Consider the following 13,466-nt stretch of genomic DNA (forward strand, 5'->3'; position numbering starts at 1 on the left):
AGGCTGGAAAATTTCAACAGAGGAATATTTCCTATTGTTTCCCCAAGGCGCTTTTGTTTCGCGTTGCTATAGTTGTGTAATAATGATACAGATCTAAGCGGAGTGACGCGTTTTGTCCTAAAAGCACAAGAGAAACACTGAATCTGAATGGTGTGAATTTTTACTGTGTACTTTCCAATCAGTCAAGATTACTAGTACTCAGTCTTTTTAGTATGTGTAGCTATTAAATGCTTCTATTGTCTTTTGCACAATGCGGTGCATAACAATGTTAAACAATACAAAACGGGCCAAGCAAAGGTAAGTCGGCGTTATTGTTCGTAGCAACTTAATTACCTGGCATTATCAAGCACAATGTAGAGAACTCTTGGGCGCCGCTTTTGTATTTCACCGCTAGAGACTGTTTAAAAAGGAGGGCAGGCGCACTGAAGGACTCATTGCAGAGAGAGTCACCGTTGCAAGATGTTCTCGAGTGCGAACGCTGTCCTGCTACAAGCTGCAATGTCGGGGTATGACGAGAGAAAACCCCGCAGACATCGGCGGAAGAACCGTAGCAGCAACAAGACCACAGCGCACCAAGCGGCGAAAGGTTGCACTGCTGTTGGGGAAGTCTCTGTGAAGAAGAATTTGACAAAGGACTTGGCTGATGCCATGGAGGGCTGCGAAAACTCTGGGGGACGTCCAAATGTCTTCCTACAAGCAGTGGAGAATGCCCTAAAGGTGTGGTACATGTATTATGGTTTGAATTGCTTATGAGTATGTGTGTCTGTATCATAAGCAAAGCTGTATATTGTAACCTCTTTGCGATTGTCAGCATCTATAGGTTTGGCTACTTTCGGATGAGCTACATTAACGACGTTGTTTTGTGCCTGCTTAGGTCTTCAAGAGAGCTGGCCATTGTAATACGCAAGGACAGAATTCGAAAGGGGATCGCAGACATCCAACCTTGTGATGAAAGGATCTCCTGAATTTCAAGTAACACAAGATAACAGAACATCCATTCCAGGGCAGTCCATTTATAAAAAGAGACACTGGATTAAAGTTGGGAGGAGGGTGTTACTGTTATTATTAGTTTCTAACAGATAATAATTTTAGGAAGTAAAGGTACGGTAAAGTTCTCATCAATTGATGTACAAGATGTAAAACTTGTGTAACATGGTCCTTTATTACAATGTTGTTTTCCACAGCCCTCAAATACTACTACATAAAAAGTGTACTCCAAAGGCATAGTATTAATTTGGTCCCTATCATATAGTACAACCACTGCTTCCATAGTACATTTGTATGTAAAAGTCAAAAAGTCTATAGATAAAAGTCAGACTACATATTCAGTACCCTGTCTTGTTGTCAGTGACATGTCATCATGGTGATATAAAAGTTCATCTAGAAAACACTACATACATTGATTTGGCAGAGTGGATAGTTGGACCTAAATACTTTTCAATGTACATTACAGGTAGATATTGATACTTTTACAGAAAACATGGAAAAGACAGTCAATTAAGACAGTTATTAATTAGTTACGGTTTTATCATTGTCATTTCTGTATACCAGTAGTTTTGAGCAACAGTTTTCTTCCAGTCTGTTTTACATAGTAAAAATAATTAAAACTGTCATTACACATCAATATACCAGTATATATCACACTCTTGGTTACTAGTATCTCACTTTGCATCTATTCTGGGTAAAAATAATAAAAGACAAAGCGTAATTGCAGACCTATCTTAAAAAGCATGTCAACAGAATGTACTGTGCCTGCACAAAACCTGGATTTTTACATTTTCGCTGGATATTTGGTCAATGTTGTATCAGGATTTAGCTCATTGCAGATGATATCTTTTCCACAACACTTGAAAACTAAAGATACACAATACAAATGTACTACATGTAGATAGTTTGTGCGGGTGCAGTGCATTCTGCCGACATGCTGTTTTATAACATGTTTTATAACAGTGAAACTTAAAGCTAAGCTACATTATTAGCAAACTACATGGCACCATGGGAAAGCTATGCAAAGTATATAATTTTATAGAGAACAATAACAAAAATAACATGGTTGTTGACATTACCACAATTCATCTTTGGTTGGTTTCCATATTTTCCAAGCAGATCTTCTGGTAACTCACAGTCTGGCAAATGGATACTGCCTGGCCAATGTGAAAGTCAGTCTTTGCAGCCACCAAAAGATTTGCTTGAAGATTAGGTTTCCTGTCTGACCCAAGCAAAAACCTGCCAACCCTAGCCTTTGCCAAAAAATTTGGACAACAGATTATTAAAAGTCTTCTTACAGACCCTGTATTTCTAAGATTTTGTCTAAGTGGATGCGCCCTGTGGTGTAGGGAACAATTCTTCACACAGTTCTGGACACTTGTTTCTCATATCATCCCTGATAGCGGTCATCTTTACTCCCTGTTCTACGTTTTGACCATGCGGACGGTACCCACGAGCATGCATGACCACAAGGTTTCCTTCCTTGTCAAAGCCAGGGGCACCGGAGGACCCATGGCCCATCACAGAACAGTAGGTTACCCTACGCTGGTCGATTAGCTGGGAGAAGTCTCCCGTAGGCTGAGGGTTGTGCTTCAGATACACCCCTATATCTGGGTGTGGATAGGGGCAGCTTGGGTCCATGACTTTGGGGTCCCCGCCTGGGTGCCCAACCAAAGTGATGGTACCCGAATGCTTTACATCACAAACCAGGGGACCAAGCGCCGGCAGCATTGTCTGAACTTCGGCCATTTGGCCATCTGGAATTGAGAATTCAAGCACGCAGTAGTCAAGATCACTGATATCACTGTGCCAAGGAACCTCTTTTTGAATCAGGAATCTTATTTGCTCAAAGGGACTTAAAGGGTCTTCAAAGAAGTTGAACTCCACAAAGGCCTTCCCTGGATTTTCTGACAGATATTTGATAGTTGAATCAAGAACATGCTTACAAGTCATCACATACTTTGTGCCAACCCGAAAACATGTTCCACATACAATGATAGACAGGTGACCATTGGATTCTACTTCCACAAAGACAACCCCAACAGACTTTGCAGCTGGTAGTAGCTTTTGCAGGAGAAGAATAGTGACTGGACCAAACTTCTGGCAGCTAACAGGGGCAGCATGTTCATAGTTACCCTGAGCTGAACCAGTGTCCGTACCCTCCTCATTAGCTATGACAGCTGAAATGTCTTGATACAGCCTCTCAACTTCTTTGCTTATTCTGTAACCTCTATCGAACAATGTCTTCAGAAGATCCATGTTACGTCTGTTGTATCCACTGCGCTTGATGTCGTGTGCACCTTGAGTGGCGCTGCGTGAGATGGCTTTAAGCAGCCTACACATCGATACCATAACAGGATCCCTCAAACGTACACCCCACGCTGCACCTGCCACCTGTTCCTCAGAATTCTCATCTGAGACACCCTGTTGACATGGGAAAAAACAACCAAAAGTTTAGCCTTTGTTCTGAATAATGAAATAGATGTGAATGATATCTGGGCACCTATCTCTCTGTTCAATATATATGCAAATGCAATTTCTTCCATGAGAATTCTATTTTCATTGCCTTGTCTTTACTAAAGACTAAAGACAACAACATACCGGCATTTGAAAATTCCTTTTCATTATTCACTGTTTGGTATACCCTTACACTTACAGTATTCAAAGCAAGATCATTAATATATATGCTCTAGCTATAGTGGCTCCATGGTGAAAAAGTTTGACACTGACCTTGCTCTGGGTACAAGACAACTAAACATTCACTCTATATCTAGCTAGCTTCCACAAAATTGATTTGTGATATGACTATTATGATTTTGAATGAATGAATTTCTTTATTTATACCCAAAAAGACAGGCACACAAAAATACTAGTAGTACAATGTACATGACATATGAATACCTCAGAGGATTCCTGGCTAAACTTAAGCTGGTCCTCAGATGATTCCTGGCTGAACTTCTCCTCTTCTTGCCACTCCATCTCTCCAAGACTGTGGTCCACTGCAGGGACAGAAGCTGGCTGTGGAGTGGGATCCATCTCTGCTGTTGTTGCCAAATGTTGGATGATCTTGGATAATTCTGACCAACAAAAATCTTATAATTTACAAATTATATCTCTATTATAAAGATTCCATAAACTACACATCCAGATCTACTACCATCAACGAGCACAAGCCCGTTTCTTCGCGAGAATCGCGGCTACAAAGTTCTTTATTACCACGAAAATAAAACGCAAAATGCTGATATCATCATATTCTCAAACGGGACAAAATGGCGGATTATCAAGAAAAGCGTCCCCCGCCCCCGCCCCCGCACCACATTCTAGAGAAAAATAATTTCTTACCCACACAAAATCATCTATATTTGGACTATAGATAGAAAATAAATGTTCAGAATATCTTACCGGCCTAGTTTCAAGTTGCCAGTCGATGTTTCGCCGGTTTTCTGACCTTTTCTGAGTTGTTTTTGTTGGAGCAAGGTCCTCCAAGGCTGGACGCGACGCTAGCCTACTTTCACTTTTCGCGGGTTGTTTGCAAATGACCCCCTGCATCGTTGGATTGGGTCGTTATTGACCAATCAACGCCGAGGACGTCTTAATCATGCTATACCCAGAGTGTCCGCTAGATGACGCTGTTGTATATGCTAAAGAACTGCATTGGTTTAGAGATTAATACAAACCATGGTGTGGTTACTCGAGTTAGTGAATTTCAAAGATAGGGAAAAGGAAGAGAAGGACGTCCCGCCTTTAAAATTTTGTCGCCAACTACATTGCCAATGTCTTGTTCAACATTAGTTAGAGTTTGTCCAAAGTATCAGCGTCTGCTTCTCTACAAACGATCGCTGGAGAAGCAGTAAGTACTTGGGGCGAGTACTTGGTACTTGCTATAACTTAATAAGTAAGTTTTTTTTCTTATTATATGAATACTACTTCAATGCAATCAGTATCTTATCGCACCATGTGAGTTTCGATCCTTAGTAATACTAAAAGCGTAGTAGCCTTAGAAAACGAATGAATGGTGTTATTGGTACCACGCCCGGAGTACCAGTAACGTCCCATCAATGTATCGTAACAATAGTTGTCGCGAGTTGTAGATTTGTCAAATTGTTTTCTTATGAGTCATATTATAGTATGTCATTTTATAATACCATGTTTTCAATCAATAATTGGCCTTTTTTTACATTAATTTGTTTCCGGAAGACACTGTTAATGAGAAATATCACCTCTAATTGTTTTAGCGGCTTGTTTAGACTTTGATTGGAACAACCAAATCACTTTTGACAGGACGGTTTGTTTATAAAAGGGGTTGGGTCATCCGATACGACCCTGTCCCTCCCCATCACAGATATTGTAACAGTCCATCTAGGGACTGAGCATTAACTCTCTCACTTAACAAGGGGAAACACAAGGAACCAAATTTACAGCCCAAAAGTATATTTTGTAACTTACATAATCTATATATAAATAATTCTTACATTCAAGTATTCAGTTTGGCTAGTTTTGGGAAGATCTAGGAGCGTTTGATCAGTCCCATCATCTTACCCGAGAGCATTAACGTATTGTCCCCAATTTTCAAGCGAAGTTACGTTGGGAGGGGAGCGTTCAGCTTGGTGGCAGCTGAGTGCGAAGTTTCACCTCAACAAGAGCGATTCTTCAACTTTTACCCAGTTTTAAGTCTCCCCGCTTGTTCCCAAGCGTGACCAAGGAAACCTTGAGGAATACCAGAACCATCTTGGAACTTGTGCTTGAGGAATTTTGCCCCGGGCGACCCAGGAAAGCTGGGCAGGAAAATCTGAAAATCTCTCCGAGTCCAACCCCGCTGTGCGCCGTCAACGCGTGAGCGAGTTTGGCCCTGACCCAGCCATAGATAGGGATACAACTCTTGCTTCTGACAGCTCCTAAGTGCCGCGTGGACTACCAGGAATTCACGAACGTCCACGGACAAGATTCGTCTGGAATCTACCTGCAGAAAATATGCCTTGAATGTCGGTAACGTGCGGGTGAGTCAGCAACGGAAAAGTTTTTGTGTTTTCCGACAGGGTGCAAATTTATGAATGATCCCAGCTGAAATCCTCTGGATTACTCGACGCACTGGCTTATCTCTCGCGTGCTTTAGGAAGTACTTCAGCGCCAAATCTGCCTTCCGATCTGATAGTCTACTTGTTGGGGAGGATTTTGGAGTCCTAAGGGCGACCGGGGACCGGGAGTTTGTGTAAGCTCGGAGTGGGAATCGCGCTTTTGTTTTGATACGCGCCCGACGTCGGTCTATCTCGGCAAACTGCGACGAGCCTTGGAAAAACCATGGAGTGACACACGTCAGAAAGGTTTGCTCGTCTTTCAGTTCTCCTTTGTAAGAGCTTGAAACAAGATCTAAAAGTCTAAAGGAAGCCATATAGATGTCCTTGCGATCACCAGGAAGTTGTTGGGTTGTGTATTTGTTCCGAAATCACAGGAAGTTGCGAGCTGCTTTTCAGCGGTTGGCGTTTCTTTGTGAGTTTGAAGTGGGAGGGGGGCGATGTTTCACGAGTCGATTTTGAGACCAGAAAACGCTCACCATTCAAGTAAACAGCACTATGCTGTAGATATTATGTTATATACGTTTCGCTAAGAAGTTGAGGTAACGATTTATGTTGTTGATGAGGTTGATCGTTGTGTTTTAAACGCCCCAACAGCCCAGCGATGAAGGTGACAGTATGTTTCGGGCACACTCGCGTCGTGGTTCCGTGCGGAAACGGCGAGCTCCCGGTCAGACAACTCATCGAGAAAGCCGCCGACAGATATCGCAAGGCCATCGGAAAGGTGGGTTGTCTGCTTCTCCCTTTTATTTTCAAACCCACTGACTCTACCTGTGGAATTTGGCGTGGAATATTCGGTTGAGGGGAAGATCGCATTTCAAGCGTGACAGCTTGGGTACCTCAGATTTTGTTGACCTCTGTGCCTTAACAACATTCAAGATGGCGGCATTTGAGTTGATTTCGTAAACAGAAAATCCCCCCGAATCACAAAAATACACGATTTTCCCCAACTTTATACAAAATGGAATCTTGTTCTCTATATGTTATACAATTTTTGCAGCAGAAAAAAAATTAGCAACCCATCAAATGCGCCATTTTAGAAGGAAGTTTCTTCACACATATTGCAAAATAAATGTCACATGTGTGACAACATCTAGGAATCAGGATAGGTAACATCTTCTGAATTCTTGTTCCACCAAGCATCACAACAATTTTACCTGTCTTCCTGTTGAGAAAAATCCGCTTGTTTATAGAGATTATGTCTGCAGGTCACAATTTGAATAGAATTCCTGGTGTTCAATCAGGTTTTTAGTGGCAGTATAATGTATGTGGATTTACATACCTACATGGAAGAGTTTTCACTATTAACAGAAGTACTAATGTTACACGTTTTAAAGCTGAAGATAGGACTGGATACAAAAGAGACATAAGTTTAATAGTTTATTTACCTCCATGGTTGCACAGCAGTGTTGGGAGATAACACGAAGAATCCAATGCAATTTCAGGACAGCAAAAAAAATATTCTGGATGAGGAAAATATCTGTCTGACATATTTTTGCCTCATAGATTATCAGTATGCTGTGGAACAGAGTCGATTCAACTTACATGTACTACATACAAAACTGATTAGGAAATTGACTGCAAAAATTCTGTTTTATTGCCTGAAATTTCTTTGGGCACTTAGCTTTAAAACAACTATCTTTTGCTACAAGAAAGTAGGAATTGAATCCCAAGAAGTGGAAAGACTTGTTCTCTGTGAGGGGGCATAACTAAGTCATTAGTATACGTCCTTTCTAATTGCAAATGAAAACATCTGGTTTAGATAAGATTATTAATCTGTTTTTCTTGTATGTTTGTGCAAAAAATCACATCAACATCCCGGATGACTCAAAGTAAACAGATTAAAAATAAAACACATGTTTATTCAGTAGGTGGGTTCTTGGAAACCCATTGTCTTATACAATTGCCCCCTTTCTGCATGTGCAAGTAGTAGAAAAACACAAAAGAAGAACTGAAAGAGACAATAGACAAAGAAAGAACAAAGTAGACAGGATGTGCTGTTCATTTGTAAATCAAGAATAACAGACTTGTTGTTTTTCATTTATTGCACAATTATGTCAACTACTCATAGGCCATAAGGGCAATGTGTTCTTGATCCACTGTGTCTAAGGCACGGTTTTGGAAGACAGAGCCCTCCCTATCCTTCCACAGTCCTCCCGAAGGCCACAACTGCTAGCCAGGAATGCAAGGAATCGAACCGATAACCTCTCGATCTTGTGTCCTCCAGCCTAGACACGTCGCCATTCAAGTTATGCCACCTGGAATGATGGTACCACCTGGTAAAAAAAAACTCTGTAACCAAGCTTAATATGGGGACTATCACAGACGTGCAGAAAAGCTTGCAAATTTGGATATCATATTATGTTTTGATTTCATTTCTTACTGGGGCTGCCATTCTAATGAAAATGAGATTACCGTAATAAAATTTGCATCACAGAATACTATTAATGACAGAGCATATCAGAAAGTGCTTTTCTTCCTAGGTTAGGTATGAAAGTTTCATTGAAACCTTAGGTGTCCCCCAGGGAAGTGTAATGGTATACGTACATGTATTGGGTAACCACTAACATGATTTTATAGTACATTGACCATTAATAGCCACTAATAATAACACTTTTGCTTGTGTGTGTGCTCAATTTGATAAGTATCAGGCCCAATTTGAGAGTAGGAACAATTCTTATAACTATAATAAAGTTATAAGGAAAATTTATTCATTTGGAAAAAAATTACACTTATTACGTGGCTGTTTCCCTCAACTTCAAGGAGGCTCTTTTATAATCTCCTTGAAGATTGATTCTTGGATCCTTTGTTATTTGGGTGATTGATTCAAGGGTAAGCCTAGCCCTAAATGCAAATAAATACATATGAGTCAGGGATATCCTGACTGAGTCATACATGTTATTAGTGCTTTGATCTTGGCACCTCCTACATATTCATGACTGAAATCCAAGTATAGCTGTGGGAAATGCCTTGTGGTTTCTACTATCACAACATTTCTGCGACGTTAGTCAGACTTGCAGTCAAAGAATTTGCAAAGTAGGTCAAATGTGACACAGTGCTATGGTATGTTTGGATCATAGCAAAGTCATTTGCATGACAATACATTTTTTCAAATGAAGGCCAACGACCTGATATTGTTTTATTGTTGCTCAGCTTATGTGCAATGAGAAAACAGTAAGATTTGAGTGAGAATATCATTATGGCTTCACCACACCACTAATGACTAGTACACAGTGACTACAAATGTACATGTACTGGTATTTCGGACAATCTCCTAGTCCTATACTTTTGCGATGAACAGTTTTGCCCCCCCCCCAAGTTAAAACAGTACTATGGCAATGAATATGACCTCAGGTAACCCCATCTTTCAGGAAAAATGGACTACATCAAATGATATTTAATATCCAAAGTGGCTGAATGGCCTGGGGACAAGCTATGACCAGTAATGTGTTGTTATCTACTCAAGGCATCAGTGGGTTAGCCACTCTCACCAAGTCATAAATCTCATACGAAGGGTCTATATGATATTGGCTTATGACGTCAATGCTTGTGTGATAAATTCAGCCATCAGATATGCTGACAAGTGCTGCGGTTCTTCCTTGTACAAGGCCATGTTGAATACAGGAAACAACTTGTCTTGTGCAGGTAATTTTTAATGTTACCTGCGGACGGGGGGGGGCAGGATTTCAAGTCCTGCATTTACACAACTGTTTGAACTTTTTACTCTCCAAGCAGAGGTTGTGGGGGAATGATCATTACCTTTTTATATATGGCCGTTTTTTTTGTCCTGACCCCCACCGGTGGTCGCGGACCTTCTCTGGCTAATGGATACTGCCTGGCCAATTTGATACTGTCTTTTTGCAGAGGGATCTGCTTGGAGATTATGAACTTTTCCCCTGTGGTACCCTGATGATACCCCTGAGTTCCCACCTTGTCCTTGTCCTTGTCCTTGTCCTAACCTGTTTCACATCACCTAAACTTCCCTGTACAGGCCTGAGAGATCCTGTTCCCAGTTGTAGTATTTGGTTCATGTCTAAACACAACTGGGGAGGATAGAAAAACAACTGCACTTAAACTGTGGCAGAGAGAAAACAGCCCTGTGCTGATAGACTGACAGACATCTTGCAAAATGGACAGAAAGTAGCATCCTTTTACCCTGTTGCCAGATGCACCATTTGTTTTGAGACAATCTGGTATCAAGGTAAGGTGAAGTATAGCTTTTGTATAACTGGTGTTTGATATACATGCACTACAAAGATGTCAAAATATCATATACAGGATATGATGTTTTACTGTCTTTTATTCAAATGATAGATATTGAATGAACAATTGTATGGTTGTATCACAGTACCTCAAATCATATTCTCACTTTGTATATTTTACTATCAGTAGAAATCAATACTAGAATATGTCCACTCAAACTAGAAATAAGTTAAGTTTGTACTTCAGTTTGTTTTGCAGTACATATTGCCACCCAGGTTACCTAACCTTTTCTTACATCTGAAAAATAAACAGACAACATCCCATTGGCCCTCTCTATTGGCTGACCAACTTGACGATATTTATTTTTGTACAGTCAAAAGTTGGCCCATGAGAATGTTTGCATTCCTTTTGAGGTCCCAGGCCATGTATAGTTTACATCTTCAACATGTTTGTTTAGAGTCTAAAAGGCATATTTATCAAACGGTCATTTTAGTTTCTGTACAGAATCTTCATTTTGCTATAATGCCCTCGTCATTTAAGTGTTGTAACCCTATCTACTGGCATGTATTGCATTATAGATTTAGTGAAATGTAATTTTGTTATCGTCAAGTGAGTAGTATCTTCTGTTCATCTTTCTGCAAATCAATCAATTTTATGACTATTTTATGATTTATTAAAATCTATTCTCCACATGTGACTGTCTGGAGTAATTGTGGAGTCTCCCCCCCCCCCAAGTTAACATGTCAGCAGAACGCACTGCACCTGCGAGAAAGCCGTTATGTATTGTGCATAGCACTTCAGCAGAATGTCTCGTAGTCGCGTATATAAGGTTGACATGATCCCGTCTGTAGTTTCCGAATGTTATGCCAAAAAATATATTTTCTGCAACAGGCAAAATTCTGATGCAACGTTGACCTAACACCCAACGAATTACCGTGAAAAATCAGGGTTTTGCGCAGGGGCAGTGCAGTACACTGCCGAAAAATATGTTTTCTGCAACAGGCAAAATTCTGATGCAACGTTGACCAAACATCCAATGAAAAAACTGTGAAAATCAGGGTTTTGCGCAGGCAAAGTGCAGTACGTTCTGCCAAGGTGCTCCCAAACTTCACCCTGAGCCCAGGGCCAGATCCCTGGAGGTTTTGCCATAAGGAAGCCATCAGTAGTTAGCTAATGACAAGTCCCTGTGCCACACTCTATAACACAGACCAGGTGGTGTGGGCTGGGCCTGCTGATTAGGGAGGGGTCACTTCTGCTCTGCTCTGGGGGTCAAAAAAGGGAAAGGGATGGCTTTTTTGTTAATCTACCAAGGCATGTTCCACCTAGAAATTGGTAGAATTTTTTTCAAGGAGACTTTTTAATAGAAGACATTTATATATGAAGGGAAAGGATATGGGACTTCTCTTAATTTGAAATTTCTAAGAAACAAACCAAAGTTATGGAAATAGATGTGAGAGGAAAATGATAAAATTGTAAAAAAATATCCCCCTCCTTCCAAATGAAAATTGAATAGCCCAAATTGTTTTTTAAGTGTTTACATTGTTAGGTTTTATGATGCTTTTTAATGAGTGTTTGTTCCATACCATATTTCTTTTAGGTGATATATAACAGACTTCTCCACATACAGATGCCATTAGAATTCTGTACGAGCAAAAACAATGATTTTTTTTCCCTTTGTCAGCCACAATTCCAAAAAATCAATTACAGAAAGTCAATTCCAATAAATTTCCCTTGGAATCTAATAAAAGGAAAAACACAGTGCCCTGTATAGCTTGTTTACAACCCAGATGGTTACGTGGTGTTCTGCGCGATTTATTTCGTACAAATTGAATCGGAGACAGGGGATTTCTGGGTAACTGCACCCATGGGGGAGCCTGGTAAATTTTAGCACTTTGTAAAGATATTGAAAATTCCACCTCGTTTCCAGATGTTCTCAGACCCAAAGTTTCTACCTCAGTATTAGCTTTATAGATCAGTTCTTATTTATTATTATTTGTGAACCATTTTGCCTACTGGCTAACCCCATAATAGATATGAATTTGTTCCCAAATGGCTACCTATGCTGAAGGTTAATGTATTTGTATTTGAAGTTGTAAACATAGTGCTGAAAGTATCCATAGCATAGAATGATAGATATATTATAGTCCTTTAATTGAGAATTGTATTCTTTTTGCATCCCTAAAAAGAACAACTGAGAATCAATGAACTTTCTGTTATTCTTGTTACATGTCTAAATGTCTTCATGATACATTGTTATATTATATAGCATATGGCACATAATGCTTCATACCTGTAGGAACTGTTGTATTATCCATGCAAACATGTCAAAAGATCCCCTCCCTACACCCTGTGGGCCCATAGAATGGATGGCAGGTGACATTTTTGAGACCAGAGCTCAGTCTACCCATCCATACACTTCACAGACCCTCCAGGTATTTTTTTGCCACTTCACTAGTAGTGCAAGGTGAGGAAGTGGCTTTGGAAGTGCTGTTGTCAGAAACCTGTGGTTCACTGCAAGAAAATGGCAACAATTTTAGTTACTGAAAATATAACAGCATATTTCCTACTGGAGATAACCCTAGAATGTCCTGGTAGTAGTATTACCTAGTACAAATGTACTACTTATTGGTGTTTTTGTTTTTAACCTTTGTTCTTCCCTCTTCAAAATTCTTGAGTCCTGATTCTGTTTTGAGTGATGTGAAAACTACACAAAGTCGACCTTGTCTGTGACCTCTAACTTTCCCCAGATGCTGTAGGTTAGAAGTTGTTTTGGCACCTTGGCAAGTCACCAAAACAATGCCCAAAGGGAATATTGTGGAATCCACCTTTGCCTTTGAAGACTTTCATTGAAAGAGTTGGAGTACCTCTTGGTCTAAGACTACACAGAAAACACTGGACTTGAACCCACGACCCCAGGTTCTTCGTCTAATCAATGTTGTTCTGGGTGGTTTGCAGATTACAGGCAAGCTGTTAGTTTTTATTACAAATCAATTACTAATCACAGATTAACAGTCTAGAAAGGCTAGAGACATACGTTTGCCAAGTGTCATCAGATTAGGAATTAAAAATTATGACTTCATGCTAGCATTCTTGGAACAAGAGTTCATAATACTATAACTATAGGAATGTTTTGCTTGACAGGACATCACTGTACTACTAGATAAATAACTAAGACTGGCATTTTTAGTACCAGTTTTACTGTTG

At 40.2% G+C, this 13,466-nt stretch overlaps 2 protein-coding genes and 1 long non-coding RNA gene across 4 annotated transcripts in view; 2 read left to right on the forward strand and 1 right to left on the reverse strand.

The window, feature by feature from the left end:
- Positions 1-257: 257 nt before the first annotated feature.
- Positions 258-2,207, forward strand: LOC109478124. Its single transcript, XR_002140711.1, has 2 exons — positions 258-717; positions 875-2,207. It is a non-coding gene; the product is annotated as an uncharacterized LOC109478124 (long non-coding RNA).
- An 80-nt stretch (positions 2,208-2,287) lies between these two features.
- On the reverse strand, positions 2,288-4,869 carry LOC109478123 (protein FAM111A-like). Of its 2 annotated transcripts, none has more exons than XM_019779613.1 (3): positions 4,390-4,869; positions 3,889-4,028; positions 2,288-3,411 (listed from the first exon to the last, which is right to left on the reverse strand). In XM_019779613.1, exons 2-3 carry the CDS (start codon positions 4,021-4,023, stop codon positions 2,311-2,313), a joined length of 1,236 nt encoding a protein of 411 aa, XP_019635172.1. In that variant the 5' UTR covers positions 4,024-4,028; positions 4,390-4,869; the 3' UTR covers positions 2,288-2,310. The 2 variants fall into 2 exon arrangements, with proteins under 2 accessions (XP_019635172.1, XP_019635171.1); XM_019779612.1 differs by having other exon boundaries at positions 3,889-4,064.
- Positions 4,870-5,542: 673 nt separating this feature from the next.
- LOC109478083 (partitioning defective 3 homolog) overlaps positions 5,543-13,466 on the forward strand; it is a 61,092-nt gene continuing 53,168 nt past the window's right edge. The window contains exons 1-2 of the mRNA XM_019779551.1: positions 5,543-6,308; positions 6,657-6,783. Coding sequence (XP_019635110.1) covers positions 6,664-6,783 — 120 coding nt within the window. The 5' untranslated portion in view covers positions 5,543-6,308; positions 6,657-6,663. The remainder of the gene's footprint in view (positions 6,309-6,656; positions 6,784-13,466) is intronic.

This window comes from Branchiostoma belcheri, unplaced genomic scaffold, assembly GCF_001625305.1.
Source record: "Branchiostoma belcheri isolate BF01 breed outbred unplaced genomic scaffold, Haploidv18h27 scaffold42, whole genome shotgun sequence".
Taxonomy (NCBI): Eukaryota; Metazoa; Chordata; class Leptocardii; order Amphioxiformes; family Branchiostomatidae; genus Branchiostoma; species Branchiostoma belcheri.